Genomic DNA, 18,036 nt, shown 5'->3' on the forward strand with positions numbered 1-18,036 from the left:
CAGGTGAGGGATGCCCAAGCCTTTAGGAGCTCAAATAATATTACCACGCTGTGGTTGTTGGGCAACAGTTTCAGACTTTACCCTTTACCCTGCTGGATGGTGGTCTTCCTTTGGGCCAATCTTCTCTTGTTATTCTTTCGTTCCTTCCTACTAGAAGGAGAATACTTAGTTTGTATTGCATATTATATGTGTTTAACTTTCTTGGTTTTAGAGTCCACAGTGAAGACACTGATTTAAGTCTAGGAAGAATTTGCACTTTGAGTTTTTGATCAGTATTGGGGATTTCTGAAGTTTAGCTAGATGCTCTTAGTATTGGGAGAGAGTTGGCTTGAGACTTTGGGGACCAGGAGTTTGGGAATGTTACCACTGGAATGTGAGCTGTCCCCCGAGTCTTTGTGTTTGGATGTCCAGTTCCCACTTCCTGGCATTGCTTTGGAGGTTTGCAGACTCTGGGAGATGGGGCCTAGTTGACAAGAGGAGGTTATAGAGGGCAAATTTTGGCAGTTATGTTGCTTTGGCTTCTCCTGTTGTCATGGGAACAAGAGGCCTCATACGCCTGCTGCTGTGCACAGAGCCCCTTGCCTTTCCCACCTTGATGGACTGAGATTCCTTGGAAACCACGAGTGCAAACAAAGCTTTCCTCCCTTATGTCGATTTTCTTGGGTATTTTGCTGCAATAAGAAGAAAAGTAGCCAATACAGTATTCCAGGGCAACTAGTCAGAGTCAACAATATGCACGATACTTTGTCACCAATGTGCTTTCTGCAAGGAGTGTCAGAGAAACACAAATGTCTGTTGATCATCAGATAAATTATTTCCCTTGCTTTTTGCCATTTTACACTTCAAACCAAACCAAACCAAACCAAACCAAACCAAACCAAATCAAACCAAACCAAACCAAACCAAACCAAACCAAAAACCTACCGGGCTAGAGAGATAGCTCAGTGGTTAAGAGCACTGGCTCTCCTTCCAGAGGTCCTGAGTTCAATTCCCAGAAACCACATGGTGGCTCACAACCACCCATAATGAGATCAGATGCCCTCTTCTGGTATGCAGGTGTACATGCAGATATACATTAAACAAAACTTAAAAAACAAAACAAAACAAAACAAAACAAAACAAAAAACCAAAAATCTACTTTTGTATTGTCTTCCAAGTTCATTTAATCCCATCTGCTAATAGTTGATCATCTAAAGCTGAAAGTTCAAAGGAGAAAAACTTGCTGAAAGACATCCACTGAGTTCTAATTTAATGTTGAGATTAAAACCAAAACACAAAGCATTTATTTATGGAGAGCTGGCCCTGTCCCTCACTGGCTGCAGCAGTCAGGAGAGGTCCCGCACCTCGCCTGAGCAGCACAGCAGAGCATGTCCTGGTGTGGATGGGTGTGAGCACAGAGAGCTGGCCCTGTCCCTTGCTGTGTATAGCACTCAGGGAATGGGTCTGACCTTGACTGGCAGCATAGTAGAACTGGGTCTGGAGGTGTGGGCGAGGGCAAGTTGGTCCCAGAAGCATTAGAGTGGGAGACCCCTCCCCTTTGCTGGCTGAAGCATTGGGTAAGCTAGCTGGGCCAGTGCTGGAGATCACCCTGGATGTGTGGGAAAGCTGGCAGGGTGACCAGTTCAGCTGCCACGCAGGACCAGATGTAGGATTTTGACTTGGCTCACTCCAACCTCTCCCTCATCTATGAAGTGGTGTACTGCTGGATATCAGGAAAGTCCTGCAGATCCAAAGCTGCAGGAGCTCCATGACACAGGGCAACAACACGATATTCAAGAAGAGGCTTGGTGAGGATCTGGTATTGACGGTGTAGCAGAAGCCCGAGGCCTTAACCCAGACCAAGGACTCATTGCAATGAATCGTTGCCCGGAAAGATGTGTGTACAAAAGGACATGCTGTGTGACACACCGTGACACACTTCAGCTTCCACGAGGAAATATTTTTTAATGTCTTGTTTTGGGTTTTTGTTTTCTTTTTCGAGGGAGGTTACAAGGGCAGAGGAAAGATAGGAAAGGGAGGGGAGATGAGTGGGTTGGGGTGCATGACGTAAAACTCACAAAGAATCCACACAAAGTTTTAAAAACATTCAGATTCAATCTAGGGAAAACATTCATTTATAGAAATATCCTGGCCTTTTCAACAAAAGCAACACCCAAGATATCCATCCATCTGCCCTTAACCAGGGGCAACTTAATTTGTACATTTTCCTGTGTTATGCAATTAAATACACTGCTTCAACAGAATCCATTTAGAATTAAGACATTCTAAGTGCTGAGTACACCTCTCCTTCCTAAAACACAAACATATTACAGTGATATTACTTTTGTTTAATTTCAATTTTGTTGTGTGTTCTTGTTTTGTTTCTATTGTGGTAAAATACTCTGACAAAAAGCAGCCTAGGAGAGAAGGGTTTGTATTAGGTCACACCCATGATGCAAGGAAGTCACAGTTTCAGGACCTTGAGACCGCTGGTCACCTAACACAGAACATCCCCAGTCAAGAGCAGAGAGAAATAAACGCGTACGTCTTTGCTTGTTTGTTTGTACTCAAATTAATACATCTACTTTTACCCAGTTCAGGGACCCTTGTCTGGGGAATGGTGCCAACCACGATGGACTGTCTTCCCACATCAACTAAATTAAATGAGACAATGTGCAAGGACATATCCACAGGTCACCCCAATGTAGACAGCCTGCCGCGGAGCCCCTTCCCATGGACTTCTGGGAAGTACTGTGCTAATGGTAAAAGTTGACTGGCAGGGATAGGCAGATGCATAGGAAGAAGCGCCTCCTCCAGTGGTCAGTGTGGAGCAGGGCACCTCTGCAGCTCCATATTTTCAGGCACTTTCTGTTTAAATGGAAGATTTTCAGGGAAGTTTGCAGTTGCTCCCTGCAGGCTGTCAGCAGGCAGAATCTTGCCCTTAAGTCACCAACTTCTGTTGTCCCGGTACAAAGTTTACTTTATCTCTCTCTTTTTTCCTTCAAGTTATTTAAAAGTTTTTTAAATTTAATTTTTAGTAAATAGATTATATATACATGTATATGTATATATGCCTTTCATCATGTGAACTTTCTAAGCTCATCTAGTTATCCTTTGAACAATAAATTATTTGGGATGGCAAGGTGGCACAGCAGGCACTTGCTACCAAGCCTGACAATTGGAGCTTGATCCCTGGGACCCAAATCTACATGTAAATGTTCACACACACACACACACACATGCATGCTTGTAAGAGAAAGAGAGATTACGAACAAGTTTTTCTCTGTGTTATTGCTGCCTCCTAGTGGTGCATATTGGGTGTATTAGAGTTGTCTAAAGAGACAGAACTGATAGACTGAAAAAATATGTATATGTATATATGTATGTACACATATATGTTCATACACACTTATGTGCAGCTATACAGATCTCTTCCCCAGTAATGATGGTGAGAAGATGGTGATGACACTGGTGAGAATGGGATTCATTAGACGGGTCGCAGGCTGTCCTCCGGGTAGTCCAACAATGGCTATCTCCTGATGGAAAGGCTGAGAATCTGATAGTTGTTCAGTCCAGGAGTCCAGATGTCTTTTTGTTTGTTTGGTTTTTTTTTTTTTTTTTTTCGAGACAGGATTTCTCTGTATAGTCCTGGCCTTCCTGGAACTGTCCAGGCCAGCCTCGAACTCAGAAATCCACCTGCCTCTGCCTCCCAAGTGCTGGGATTAAAGGTGTGAGCCACCACCGCCCTGGCGAGTCTGGATGTCTTAGCAGTTCCAGGATGGCCCTGGAGTCCTAGAGGATCCCTGGAGAGCTGTGGTTGTCAGTCTGCATTGGACTCCTGAAGAAGTTGGTCCTAATACAGGCAAAGGAACGCCCCAGCAACAGAACAGACAACTTTCCATTGAGGGCAAACAGATAAAAAGCGGTTTCCTTCTTCCAGGTGGGTGCTCTTGCTTCAAATACTCTGTTTAAGAATATCTCACACAGGCACACCCAGGAGCATGGGTTTTGTGGCTGCAGACGCAATCGAGTTAGCAGACAAGATTGCACTGGATCTCTAAATGTTCACAAAAGACTTGGGGAAGACGAGAAATTGAAATGTCCTTGTATCAGGTGCTGAGCAAAATGTTCCCTATGAACCATCCTTATCTTGCCAATTGGTCCGTAAGGAAGCTAAAGAAGTTGTGTAACTTGGATTTCTGCCTCACATCATGAAGGACTCTCGGAACCCAGATACCCAGACTTCAGAGCTTTGACTTGAGGCTGTACTTCTAGTTGAGTTCTGATTGCCCTCCCACCCCCATCCCCACCCCCACCCCCTGGAGCTTACTGGAAGTAACTGTGCTTGAAAGTGGGGATTTTGCAGCCTGGTGTCCCCCAGGTTGGCAGGTAAGACCATTGTGCAGAGCAGGCTGGAGTGCCTTGCTAACCGGTTGCTCTCTGTTCCAACACTGGCCAGGGGCACATAGGGACTGCTGGAGCCCGGAAGTAGAGCTGGGATTTTTCTGTTAACAATCCTTAGCATGAGTTTCTCCAAGAGAGTGGGCTGAACAGGAATGGAATCATGAATATTGCTTAGCTCTGGTTTAAATTAAGGAACCCAGAGTCACTGTACTAAAGGTAGTGACCTTTTCAATTGTTATTAATGAGGAAAAGAAAATATGCCTTTCCTCTCTGCTCTCTTTAAACTTCACCGTTTTTGTGATGAAACTTATACTTTTGTGTTCTCTAAATAGAAAGTTCTGCGTCATTTCCCCATCCAATTTAAGGAATTTACTGGTTATGGGGGTGTTCTGATATTTGTCTCTGATAAGTTCATATAATAACAACACAGGAATGATTCTTAGTATTTAGAAGTTGCTCCCCATCTAGATAGGAAGTCCTTTGAGATTTCACTTCTACTGTTTTAATAATAGATAATGGTGGGGCAAGCAAAATAACTCAGTGGATAAAGATGTTTGCTGCCGAGCCTAGTGACCTGGGTTTGACCCTGCAGAACAAGTGACTCCCACAAGCTGTTCTCTTACTGCCCCCCTCCCATGATGGGGTGGGGGTGTACATACAGGTAATAAAAGCTAAAAAAAAAATAAAAATAAACAGTGAATCGCGACTAAAATTTCATTGTACAAACTACCAGCTTAACATAAAAGTAAAGTGTACAGAGCCACTGATAGCTAAATTTTAAAATTTGAAACTGTAGAGGAAGATATTTGCTAATCTGTCTTAGTCACTGTTCTAGTGCTGTGAAGGGACACCGCGACCAAGGCAACTCCTATGAAGGAAAGCATTTAATTCGGGGCTTGTTTGCACACTGTCATCATGGCGGGAAACATAGAGGCACTCATGGTGCCGGAGCAGTAGCTGAGAGCTTTATGTCCTGATCAGTAGGCAGCAGGCTGAGGGACTGGGTCTGGCAGCAGGGGCTTTTGAAACCTCAAAGGTTCCCCCCCACCCCAAGTGACACACCTTCTTCAATAAGGCCACACCTCCAACCACAAGGCCACACCTCCTACAACAGGGCCACACCTCCTAATTCTACCCGATAGTCCTCAAACTGGGAACCACACATTCATACACATGAGCCTATGGAACCATTCTCTTTCAAACCGCCACATTATATCATGTCAGATTCCTCAAGATGAACAGGGAGCAGAAGACATTCTACCAGACTCCAGGAAACTAAAGAGGGCTAATAAGAAACATTAACATTTTCAAAGAGTAGCAAATGCCAATTAAAAAGTGATACTAGTTTTTTTTTTTTTTTAAAGATACAATTTGCACAGACCCAAAAAGCTGTTAATGTGACTCTGACACTCTCTCAAACTGCTGCATGTCTTAGAGACTTGCAAAATAAGTTTAATGAGTAATTTGGGAGGAAAGCTGGATTGCTTTTTTTTTTTTATGTCTATTGCAAATCTCTTACATAGGCTGGAAAGATGAGTTAGTCAATAAAGCACAGATCTGAAAGCAGGAGGATCTATGTTTGATCCCTGGAATCTATATAAAAGCCAGGTGCAGTGACTTATAAGCCCAGGATGGGGTGGGTGGGGAGGGCAGGAGGTAGACACAGCATCATGGAACTGGCTGGCCAGATAACCTCCTCAAATCTGCAAGTTCTAGATTCATCGAGAGACTTAAAAACTAAGGGGGAAAGTGATTGAGGAAAGCACCTACCATTGACTTCTGACCACCGCACTTACCACACGTGCGCACAAGCATATACATACATGTACATATATGAAATACATCCTTTTTGTTTGGGTTTGCTTGGGTTTTGTTTTTCAAGACAGGATTTCTCTGTGTAACAGCCCTGGCTGTCCTGGATCTCACTTTGTAGACCAGGCTGGCCTCAAACTCAGAGATCTGCCTGCCTCTGCCTCCCAAGCGCTGAGACTAAAGGTGTGCACTACCGCACCCAGAGAAGCAAATCTCTTATATGTTGGCAACTGAGACTACAACAGAGATTTTTATCACTGGAATATTATAAGAACCAGAATTAGTAACTACAGGAGAAGATTGATCAAATTATGTTATATCCATATGATGGGATAATAAGGTCATGTTTAAAAATGATTGTGTAACACATAGATAGAGGATTTGAACACACACACACACACACACACATATATATATAAATGTATACATGTTAGGCCTGGCTATTTTTTAATGGTCAAATTAGGTTAATTTTCTTCTTTAAACATCTCAGTATTTTCCAGATTACCTACAATAGCATGGATACAGAGTCTGAGAAAAGAGACAACTGAAAATTCCTAGCTTACTAAGCTAAACCTCCATTTCTGTTAATAGCTAATTTTGATTATTCCTGGTAAGAGTGGAAGTAACTGGTGGTTCACTACAGCGATTCAAAGTCTGTAACATTTATTTTCGAGTCTTATATTTTTCAGGGTGTTCATCACTCACATCCCTTCAAATGACTCGACAAACTCATGTTGAAATTTTTGAATCCTTGGCCTCGAAATACTGAAGAAAAGAAAAATGTGCTATCATAATTCTGGTCTACATTCATATTTTCCGAGAGTTATTTTTGGAGAGATTTGAGGGTAGATATTGAGGGAGTAAAATTCCTTCCCTCATTTCCTCTGCAATGAAATTGACTTAATCACATTTTTCCTTTGTTCCTCCCCCTCTGAGGAAAATATGTGATGTGACTGCCCGTGTGTATGCATGTGTGTGTGTGTGCCCAAGGGCTGATATGGGGGTCTTTCTTGATCACTCTCTCCCTTATTCAGAGAGGCAGGCTGTCTCATTTGAACTGAGAGCTCATCTATACTGCTTGTATAACTAGCCATTTTTCTATGGGGACACTACCTTCTGAGCACTGGAACTATGGTTAGGAACTACACCCACCTGGCAGGGGAACTGAACTCTGGTCCTCACACCCGAGCAAATACTCAGTTACCCACTGAGCTATCTCTGAGGCTGAGTTTTGCAATGTCTACAAACCACGTGCATTTATTGGTACTGCATGATGCATGATGCATGCAACGTGGATTGAGAAAATTCACACACACACACACACACACACACACACACACACTGCTTTATGTACTTATCCATTCTACAAGGTGAACATTATAGCAATCTACCCTGAGAGGAATTTTCAAGAAAACAATATACAACTCTCTCCTTCAGCCAAGCAAGATGCTCCAAGTAAGCATGTCTAGGGGGAAAAGATGGCCCTGGTCCCATCACTGTGAAGTAGGAGGGAAAGGAAAGTGGCGAATTCCCTGAGAAAAGACCGAAGAAGCTCAGCCCCAGCCCAAATGGGTGGCCTGATCCACCCAGCTGCAACAGCAAAAAAAAAAACGATCCTCTATAAGCAACCCAAAGTACCTCATGCCATTAACCAGTTCTCTGAGGCCCTGGGCTGCCGAACAGCTACCCAGCTTCTTAAGGCTACCCACACGTGTAGGGCAGAGATGAAGCAGAAGAAGCAGCGAAGGCTGCCAGCGGCCAGTGCTGCGAAGAAAGCTGTTGGCAGAGGAGACCACCTGCTCTTCTAGCAGGAGCCAAAAAGGTAGAGAATAAGAAAGCTCCACTCTTGGTGATTGCACACAATGTAGATGCTACTGAGCTGTTGGTTGTCCTGCCTGCCCTGTGTCACAAGGTGGGGATTCCGTGCAGCAGCATCAAAGAGAAGGCCAAGCTGGGGTGGCTGGCCCACAGCAAGGCACGCACCACTGTGGCCTGCACCCAGATTAACTCGTGAGACAAAAGATAAGCTGGTAGAAGCTATCAGGACCAATGACAAAGCCAGGTACAAGGAGATCTGCCACCACTGGGTGACCTATGGTTCCCATTTTCAAGCTGGAAAAGAACTTGCCACTGAACTAGGTTAATTGTACACTGCTAAGTTTTCTGTCCATAAATATAGATTTAAAGTCATCCTTCAAAATGTACAATATAGTTATGGCCCATAGTCACCACGTTGAATGGTGACTTTAGTCCTCTTGAATTTCTTTCTTCTACTTGGAAGTCTGTATCCTTTGATCAGTAAGTGCACCTCTTCCAAGTGGTCTCTGACTCGTCTCATTTCTGCATACGTGGGTTTTACAATCTGATTCTTAGTACCAACGATCTGGATTGTGGGACAATCGCTCAGCTGCGAGTGTGCTCAAATAATGCTTTTGGAAACCAAATATTCTTGAAAGCATTCTTTCTTCTGTAGTACAAATTGCCTCTGAAATAATGAACAATTGCTGTCTCTTCCAGGGAGGTGGATTCCAAAGTGCACCTTGAAAGAACGTAGTCTTCTTCTGGAAGCTGAAAACAGCTAATTGCAAACAAGCGACTCCTCTACTTTCCTTATGTAAACTTGAAAAGATGCTTCAAGCTGTGCTTCAATTGAGGTTTGGCACCACACTGAGTGCATCGCAAAGACTCTGCAGAGGGATTCTATTGTGAACTTAGGTGAAAAGCAGCGGCACACTGCATTTCATTGAAGGGAGTGTTTTTTACAATTTAAATTTTGTTTCTGTTGGTATTTTAAATTATCCAGTTCAGAGCTTCCAGAAACGTAAAAGATCAAAGAACACCAGTACACAGCAAAGTTGACCGCCCGAGGTCCACCAGACTTCCTGGGAAGCGCAAAAATACATTTTCTCCCCTACTTGATGGTACTATTCTGTACAGAGTGTTAAACAGAAAGCTTTTAAATTTCAGTTCAGGATCTTGCAGGGTTAGTGTTTTCAGACTTATGATGGTTCTAAATAACAAATGTAAATATCCTGCTCGTTGTTTTGAATAATTCACCTCTGGAGTGTGAACTAACAAGGGTAAATTTTCATGCTTCGGACTTACTCAACGGTGATGTCTGTTCAAACGACAGGCTTTTCTGCCAATTACTGTCCAGTAGTTCCATCACTTTTGAGTTTTTCTTGTTCTTTCTCCTCAATCTTTAAAGTGCTCACAAGCGACTGAGTAAGAAGTCAGGAAGATGCAGCATCCACTGTATAGTCCAGGGATCACAGAAGATTAAGCCTGGAAACTAACCGTTCTGGGGAGATGGGCTAAAACCACGAGCTCGGCGCCTGCGCAGTAGACTAGACAGTTACCATAGCAACGGAGCTGCTTGCTGGCGCCATTTCTCGGAGGGTGGGGAAACAGTGAGGAGGGAAGTCTCCGCCCTTAGCATGCGAACTGCCCGAAGGGCGGAAATTCCCGCCCCCTCGGACTTGAGGAGCAGTGACAGACCTAACCCGGAGCGTCGCCATGGCAACAGAGTTGAATGCCAGCCGCAGCTCGAGGGGGCGGGACAGGCGAGTTTGCTAGTCCCGCCCCCGGTTTGCTGGACGGCCCGCAAGGATTTGAAACCGTTTGGCTGTGGCGGCTGGGCGTCGGCGGCCGAGTGGACGGCTTGCTTGTTGGGGCGCCAGGTTCTCTCTCTCTTGTTTCTCCCATCGACAATCCCCACCCGCCTCCTACTCCCAGGTTCTGAGTGGAATTTTGCGCGGGATGGAGCCCCCGCGCGTGCGGGTTGGCCCGGGGAGGGGCGTCGCCCGCAGGCCCGGGACCCGCGCTTGCGGCCTGTGTGGCGCGCGCGCCGGCGGGGTCAGCAGCCGAGCGACGGCCAGGGAAAAGTTCTCAGGAAAGTTTGGGCAGGCGGCATGGCGGGACCCAGAACCCCGAGGTAGGGGGCTTGCGGTTGTGAGAAGAGGTCTGTGTCCTGGAGCAGGTAGGAGAGCGGCCCGGGCCTGGGTGGGCCACACAGGCGCCGCTCCCGGTGCCCACTCGGGCGGAGGAAGTGACCGCCAGGAACCGGACCGCTGCAGTTCTTAGGTGCTGTCAGATCAGTCAGAGGAGGAGAATCAGACTGCAGGCCGACTCCGAGAAAGTCCTGATGAACAGTGAACTTGCAAGGACCCAGACTGGAGTCCCTGCCCTTTGGGGACCCAGCCTGGAGTCCTTGCCCTTTGTGGGGACATAGAGTGTAGTGATCCAGAGAGCAAATAAATAGGACCGCTGACCTTTGTTTCATCTTCGAGACAGAGTGGAATTCACAGAGATCCACCTGCCTCTGCCTCCTGAGTACCCCCCCCCCCATCAGTATGCTGGTATTTTTATGATTTGCATTTCCTATTTAAAGATACATGAAAGTAAGATAGAAAAGGCAATCAAAATGCCAGTGAACCTCATTACACAGCGACCACCTCTCCAATGCCCAGCAAAGCGGAGAGGAGGATAATTGTGCAGTATTCAGGTCCAGGATTGTCTCTTGGATTTGGGTCAGGTCCTGCACACTGTTAAGCCCCAGCTTCAGGCCTGTAAAGGACAATGGGAACTGTTCCTGTCAAGTTAGGTGCATTTGATGACATGCCGGGATACAGTTATGACACTCATAGTCTTGACCTCAGATATTTTCAGGAACTGTCCAACTTGTTTTAAAGAGAGTCTCTCACTTGGACCTGGGCTCCCTGATTAAGCTTAGCTGGCAGCCCAGTGTCTTCTGGGAAGGCTTCTGTCCCCCCTTCCTTCAAAAAAGGCAAAACAACCAAAACCCCCAAATGTGCCCGGGTAACCCTTGTTGATTTGTTGGCGTTTCAGGGCTTCTGTGTTATTCTTCACAATATACTCAACATATAATCTGATGGAACAAAAAGCATTTACACAACTTTCAGGAATAGATTGCGCTTGGCGAGGGGCATGCTCTGCATATGAAGTGTGTCTCTCCTTTTTAAGGATGTTACTATTGCTGGCTTGCTTGAGGTTTGCTGACTTCTGTGGCAGCCAGGAACCCTAAGAAGGTCTTAGCCCATTTCATATTTCATAGCTGTCCACAAAGAAATGGATTTTTTTTAAAGGCGAGACTAATGAGTTAAATAAAAGGCAGTATAAATACAGAATATAACTAAAAGGAGAGCCACCCAACTTCTTTTATTCCTTCTGAGGAATTCCTTTTTATTCCTTTTGTATATGCAATAGTCACATTGTAGTCGGTATCAGTGAAAGGCATACTATGAGTAATTTAATCCTAAGCCAGAATAGAGCTTTACTTATTTTACAGTTTTTTTTTAAATGGTTTTTCTCCATAGCTCTGGCTGTTCTGGAATTCACATTATGTAGACCAGGCTGGCCATGAACTCACAGACATACCTGCTTCTGCCTCCCAAGAGTCAGCACACACCACAGTGCCAGGCTTTTATTTTTCTATCTTGATACCTTAAATTCAAAGATCTGAGGAATAGTATAAAAACCTTTTCAACAGCTAGACATAATTTATGTGCACAATGTAATTTGTGTAGCAGGAATTCCTTCAAAAATTGAGATGTTAATTTATATATTTTTTGTTGTTGGCGAATGAATAGGGGCAAGGAAAAGCAGACTTTTAGCTTCACTATGTATCACTCCGGCTCTGTTTTTACGTGGGTTTGGCATGCACACAGATTTGGAGGCCAGGGGTCAAACTTGACCTCAGATATTTTCAGGAACTGTCCAACTTATTTTAAAGAGAGTCTGTCACTTGGACCTGGGCTCCCTGATTAAGCTTAGCTGGCTGGCTAGTGAGCTCTAGGGAGCCACCTGGCTCTGCCCTTCCTTCCGGTGCTGGAATTGCCGTGCCACCCCTTGGCCCAGCTTCTTACTGGTTACTAGAGAAGCCCGTTCTTCCTGTCTGAGCTGTCTCCCCAGCTTTTGTTCGTTGTGATGCTCTTAGAATGAGTACTTGACTTGGTTATTCCATGTCCTGACAGCAGCTCAGACAGCCTTTCTGCTACTCAAATTACTTGTTTTTTTTTTTAAGTTGGAGATATTGCTGATTTACATGCAAATGGCTAAATGGTCAGATATAATGGCTGTAAGAGCTAGGGATTTCAGAGTTTTAATCTGGGATTTGTGTAATTATGATTTTGGTGAGTCACTTAGCTGCTGAATTTTAGTCTCCTCTAATATCAAACACTAACATTTCCACAAAGGTCAAAGGATTTATTGAGAATTAGTGATTATGAGGAATCTTTTTTTTTGCTTTGGCCACAGCAAACAACAGGCTTAGGCAGGAATCTGAGTACCAGGGCATGGTGTGCAAGCTGGCGGTGCATCAAGGGCAGAGCTGGGCTTACAGCTTTGGATCTAGCAGTTTCCATAGGTTTATGTATCCATTTGAGTAGTTGTTGTCAACTTTATTATCTAATACCCAGTATGCTAGCGTACTGTGCTTTGTATAATATCATACTGTACTTTTACCAAGTACATAACCAGATATGTTATAGGATTTTAAAGTGAGACAAATCAAATACAATGCCTTCAAACCTATCAACTAGTCATAAAATTAATTTAAATCAAGTTACTTGATTTAGTTTAAAAAATTAGTTCATTAATTAATTTAGTTATTTATGTAGTGCGGAGAATTGAGACCATTGCCTCATATATGCTAGGTAAATACTCTGCCACAGAGCTGCCTCCCCAACCCTGAATAAAGTTAGTTTAACCATGTCTTAAAATTGAAAAATATTCCTTCCTCTGATCCACAGAAAGTAGGATGGCCATTTTTTGGCAAATGCAATTAGAAACATGTAATATTTCTGTTCTGTAAGACCTGTTTGGTGTTTGGAATGGAAGCATTAAAAACCAACCATTTGGGGGCTGGGGAGATGGCTCCATCTGCAAAGTGCCTGCTGTTTAAACATGAGGACATCGGCTTGGATCCCCAGCACTCAAGGAAAAGGCAGATGTGGTAGTGCAGATCTGTAACGCTAGGGACAGGTAGATTTCTAGTTCTCATTGGCCAGATGGCTTAGCTGAATTCATGAGCTCCAGGTTTACTGAGAGGCCCTGTCTCAAAAACTAATGTGGATTGAGATCAAGGGACACATGCAAAATTCCTCATGGACGTGTATACCCACATAAACTTGTGTGATCCCCCAAACAATTTGTCAAAAAGTCATACAAAAGTTGAACATTGATCTGTTTATCCAGCAATCAATTCTTTGACCCTAACATACTTGATAATATGTGAAGTTCCTTCTAAGATGTGAGTCATGACCCCTACTTTCCAAGAGTCTCCCCAGATGTAGAAAATACGTAAATGACAGATAAATGTATGGTAAATGTAGCGACACAGATGTGAGCATTTTACAGAAAGAAGAGAGCAACAATTAGCTGAGGGTAAGTAGACTAGCTACATTCAGCAATGACATCTGAGCTACATTTATCTGTCTCAGGTCTGTAAAGACCCTTGCATCAGGAGCAGAACCAGGTAATGGCTTGGAGTGTTTGAAGAATGGTTAGAAGACTGTAGTGACAACGGTGGGTTTGTTTAGTCAGACAGAGTAGCTGTGGTAAGAAGTAGGCTAAAATGGGAAGGCACCTGCATGGCTAGCACAGGGTTTGCAAAGTATCCTGTAGTAGGCAGTAGAGAGAGTTTGAAAAGTTATGATAAGCTTCACTTTTTTCTCAGGTAGTGACACGGCTCATTGGAAGGCAGGTCATAGGGTCATTGTAGTAGAACAAGTTAGTGATGTTCAGGGTTTTATCTGATAGAGTAAGAGAGAGTAGAGAAGCTGTGCCTTTTGTGTGTTTGTCCCTGAACTTAGTTGTTTTATGGAGAGTTTAGATAGTGGAAACCTTGATGTGTTTAACAAGGAAGATGAAATAGATTGATGATACCACCAAGAATATGGGCACAATTGTGGAGTTTTCTTTGGGATATTTACGACTTCATAACAGACAGGACATTGTGGAATAGATCCAGGAAACTGTTGTAAGTATGAGTTGGCATTTCAAGGAGAGAGTAGAGTTAGCAATAGAGTGTAAGGGTGAATGGCGTAAGGAAACAACCTCAGTTCCAGGACTGATTGTGATTGCCCCGAGAAGGGGAAAGTCGGATGAAAGGAGACTGAGGAAGCCAAGGCAGAATCTGCACTTAGTGTTGGCTGGAGAAAGGAGTCACTGAGGGACGAAGAAATGACTCCAGAGCAGGAGCAAGTGAGCCATTGCAATCAAAGATGCATTTGTAGGAGTGGTGAGCTGTAAGGAGGGCAAGGCACCGTGGATTTAACAAGTAGTGGGCCATAGGGCCTCTCTGAAAATGCTTAGTACATGATAGAGCTGAAGGAGTAATTCCCAGGGAGGATGAAGCTGGAGCTGCACAGTACCAGCAGACTGGAAAGTGGAAGGCTGGAATGAGAGGTGGCACGGAGGGGAAGGAGCCTGTGGAGTTAGAGTGGGAAATAGGGAGGAGGTAGTAAGTGATGATAAACGAGAGGAGGAGCTACCATCTTAGCTAGAAGAGTTCTTGCTGCTTGGGCTGTCAGAAAGGAGCTAGGGTATTTCTGTAAGGATAGTCCTTTCAGCGAGGTGGGAGGAGAACCATCTTACTAGGGCTCTTATCTGTTTTTTAATTAACCAAGTTTTTTCCCTTTAAACTGAGAGAAGAGTTGCGGTTCATTAGGGGGTTTTAAGATGTATGTTAAGTTTTAAAAGTTGCTTTGTGGACTGAGAAAAAGTTGGGTTTTTTTTTTCTTTTTTTCCGAGACAGGGTTTCTCTGTGTAGCCCTGGCTGTCCTGGAACTCACTTTGTAGATCAGGCTGGCATCGAACTCAGAAATCCGCCTGCCTCTGCCTTCCGAGTGCTGGGATTAAAGGTGTGCGCCACCACGCCCAGCTAAAATAGACTCTTGAAAGTTCCCATAAGTGTGCATGAAAGCTACCTAACTCCAAGGCACTACCATCTTTCTTCTTTTGCTCCTTGGCTAGGGAGTTACAGAGTGATTGGGGAATCAAGGGCTAGCAGTATGGTATTGCTAAGTGGAAAGAAGAGCTCCAAGGCAGTGAGGTGGGGGTGGGAGACTGAGGAAGGGAGGTGCAAGTGACCACTTGGGGATAAAGATGCTTGCAATGGGACTGGAAAGCAAGTGGTGTAGCCAGGTGATTGGAGGCCCCAAAGAGGGTGATTTTGTGAGTTGAAGTTGGAGGAACACTAGTTGGAAAGTGGCAGCAAGGATCTCAGCCAAGGTTTTCCCTCCTGAGCACTATTGGGTGGAGAACAAAAGGTTGAAAGAGCACATATGTATGTGTAATAGTGAGACCATAGGTCCCACTCATGGCTGGGAAGGAAGTAAGGTGAATCGGTGAAAGACAGGATGGGTGGTCTCAGAAGCTACTGGGGATAAACTGTGTGTTCTTTGATAAATACTAGGAAATGGTTTTGTAGGGAATGGCTAAGCTGTGGAACAAGACAGCTCTTAAGGCAGAATAGAATTTTTCCCCAGGCTATAGTTTGTAAATTAAATATGTGGCAAATTGGGTGATATATATTATGTAAATATAGCCTTACTGTGGTAGTTCACATTTTAAATGGACATATTGATTATGGATGTATTTTTTCTTTTTTTCCGTTTTCTTCAGTTTTGAGGTTTGAACTGATGCACACACACATTTAATTTTTTTATTTTTTTGAGGTTTTGTAGACTGAACCTAGGCTTCACATATGCTAGACAAGCACTGTCTTCTCTATACCTTTTACTTGTTATCTTATAGAATTTCCAGGTTTGCCTTGAGGCCACACAGCAAGCCAGGCAGGCATTGAGTATTCTGACTAATGGCATTACAGGCTTGTGTGGCAGGTAAGGGTTGGGTGTGTGTGTGTGTGTGTGTGTGTGTGTGTGTGTGTGTGTGTGCATGTCTGAGTGCGCTTATATGTCGAGGTCAGTTTTCATCCTCTTTTTACTTTATCTTTTGAGACAGGGACTTTCACTGATCCTGGTGCTCATCTATTGGGTAGACTGGCCTGTGAGTTCCAGGAACGCACATGTCTCTGTCTCCATTGCAGGAGGTTTACAGGCACATGTGACCATGCCTGGATATTTTATGTGAGTGATTCAAACTTAGGTCCCCATGCTTAAGCAGTAAGCTCTTTAGTAACTGAGCCATCTCGCCATCTTCTGGACACATTTAAACATAAGATATTTTATTTCTGCTGTTGTCAGTTTTACCTCAATTATATATTTAGTATATACAAAGAATATTTTTAAAAGTTTAAGGGGAATTAAAGAATTTTAAGATTTTGGTATACAGTTCAGTGAATTTTTTTAGTACCGGTTTCTAGTCTCTTCTACAATTCATGTACAGAACAGTTAGTTAAACACCCCTAGTGGATTTTTCTCTTTTGGTATTCATTTCTCTCTATTCAAACTCTTCTTCACTAATGACCTCTGTGAACCATGGCCTCTTCTCTTCTCGCTGCGAAAGGTTTTTCCTTTCCTAGTAGCTCATATCATAGCAATGGACTTTGCATATAACAACTGTTTCCTTCACTGGAGTTTATCTGTGTTGTTTTGTGTATCAGTATTCATCTTGGTTGCTGTGTTAGAATCCATGGTTATATTACAATTTGTGTGCTATTTCCATGGTTGATTTAGAACACACATGATATGTACTCACTGATAGGTGCATATTAGCCTAGAAACTTAGAATACCCAAGATACAATTTGCAAAACACATGAAACTCAAGAAGAAAGAAGACTAAAAAGTTACTCTGAGCACCACATCTGCACTTTTTGTGTGAATATAGATTTTGCATTTCATTTGAGGTTTCTTTGGCTATATGGTAGGTGTTTGGCTACCTTTGAGAGACACTGACAAGTTATTTCCAGAATGTCCCTGTCATTTCACACTCTGGACAACAATACACGAGAGATCTGTGTTCTCCATTCTCACCAGCACTTTGCATTGCTTGCCTGCATTTTGCCTGTCCTCTGTGGTGTTGGGGTATTGCAGTCTGGTTTTGGTTGAACATATTTTTATGTACATAAATTGTCATTATTTGTATTTTTTCTTTGGTGAAGGGATCAACGTTGTAAAATATAATGTGAACTGACACATAGAAGTCTGACCTGTTTGAGGGTTCAGGACTGTATTTAAAACCATGTATACGATCTGCAGTGACCACAGGGTAGGTGGTGTAACTGTCACTTCTGATACTTAAGTTGTATTTATTCTCACCCTCTTTACTCTCTCTTTTAAAATATACAACTGATTGCTGTCAGAAGGATGATCCTTGTCAGTATTTTTATGGATGTTCTTATTCTTATGGCTAAATGATGAGAGTTACTCACATTTTCTATATTAGTACTAATTTTATAGTATCCTGGAATGTTGAACCCAGGATCTCACAGCACACAGAGCTGATCTACAGCCCTATGTACTTCTCCAGCCACTCATGTGCTATTGATTGAAGCTGTTTCTTTTTAAAAGTTTTATATTAGTATAGAATAGAGTTTATTCAGGGCATGGGGAGGGGAGTTATGAAGGTAATAGAGGGAGAGAAAAGCAGAGAGAGTAGAGAATGAGAGGAGTAAGAGGAGTAGAGGCCGGCCACGAGCAGGGGTGTGTGTGTGTGTGTGTGTGTGTGTGTGTGTGTGTGCAGTGGAGAGACTGGGGAGAAGGGAAGGCAAGAGCAAGAGAGAGCAAGAGAGCCAAGTTGTTTATGGATTCAGGATTTGCAAGCATTTCCACCCAGTCTCTAGTTTATTTTCTCAGTGTCTTAATAGAGTCTTCACAGATTAAAGCCTGCAGGACTGCAGGGTTTTAATTTAATTTAAT

The 18,036-nt window shown here is 43.6% G+C and overlaps 1 protein-coding gene across 8 annotated transcripts in view; it reads left to right on the forward strand.

Annotated features, from left to right (window-relative positions):
- Positions 1–9,738: 9,738 nt before the first annotated feature.
- The window catches only part of Cep112 (centrosomal protein 112), a 435,401-nt gene continuing 427,103 nt past the window's right edge, over positions 9,739–18,036 (forward strand). For 2 of the 8 annotated variants that reach the window (NM_001373899.1, NM_001373900.1), the window contains exon 1: positions 9,790–9,875. Coding sequence is in view for 3 of the 8 variants with exons in the window: in XM_006534423.3 (XP_006534486.1) it covers positions 9,955–10,174 (220 nt within the window). In the remaining 5 variants the exon portion in view is untranslated. Of the gene's footprint in view, positions 10,175–17,279; positions 17,387–18,036 lie in introns of all 8 variants that reach the window. The other 6 variants (XM_006534423.3, XM_017314819.1, NM_029606.3 and 3 more) reach the window with 5 other exon arrangements.

This window comes from Mus musculus, chromosome 11 (assembly GCF_000001635.26).
Source record: "Mus musculus strain C57BL/6J chromosome 11, GRCm38.p6 C57BL/6J".
NCBI classification, from domain to species: domain Eukaryota; kingdom Metazoa; phylum Chordata; class Mammalia; order Rodentia; family Muridae; genus Mus; species Mus musculus.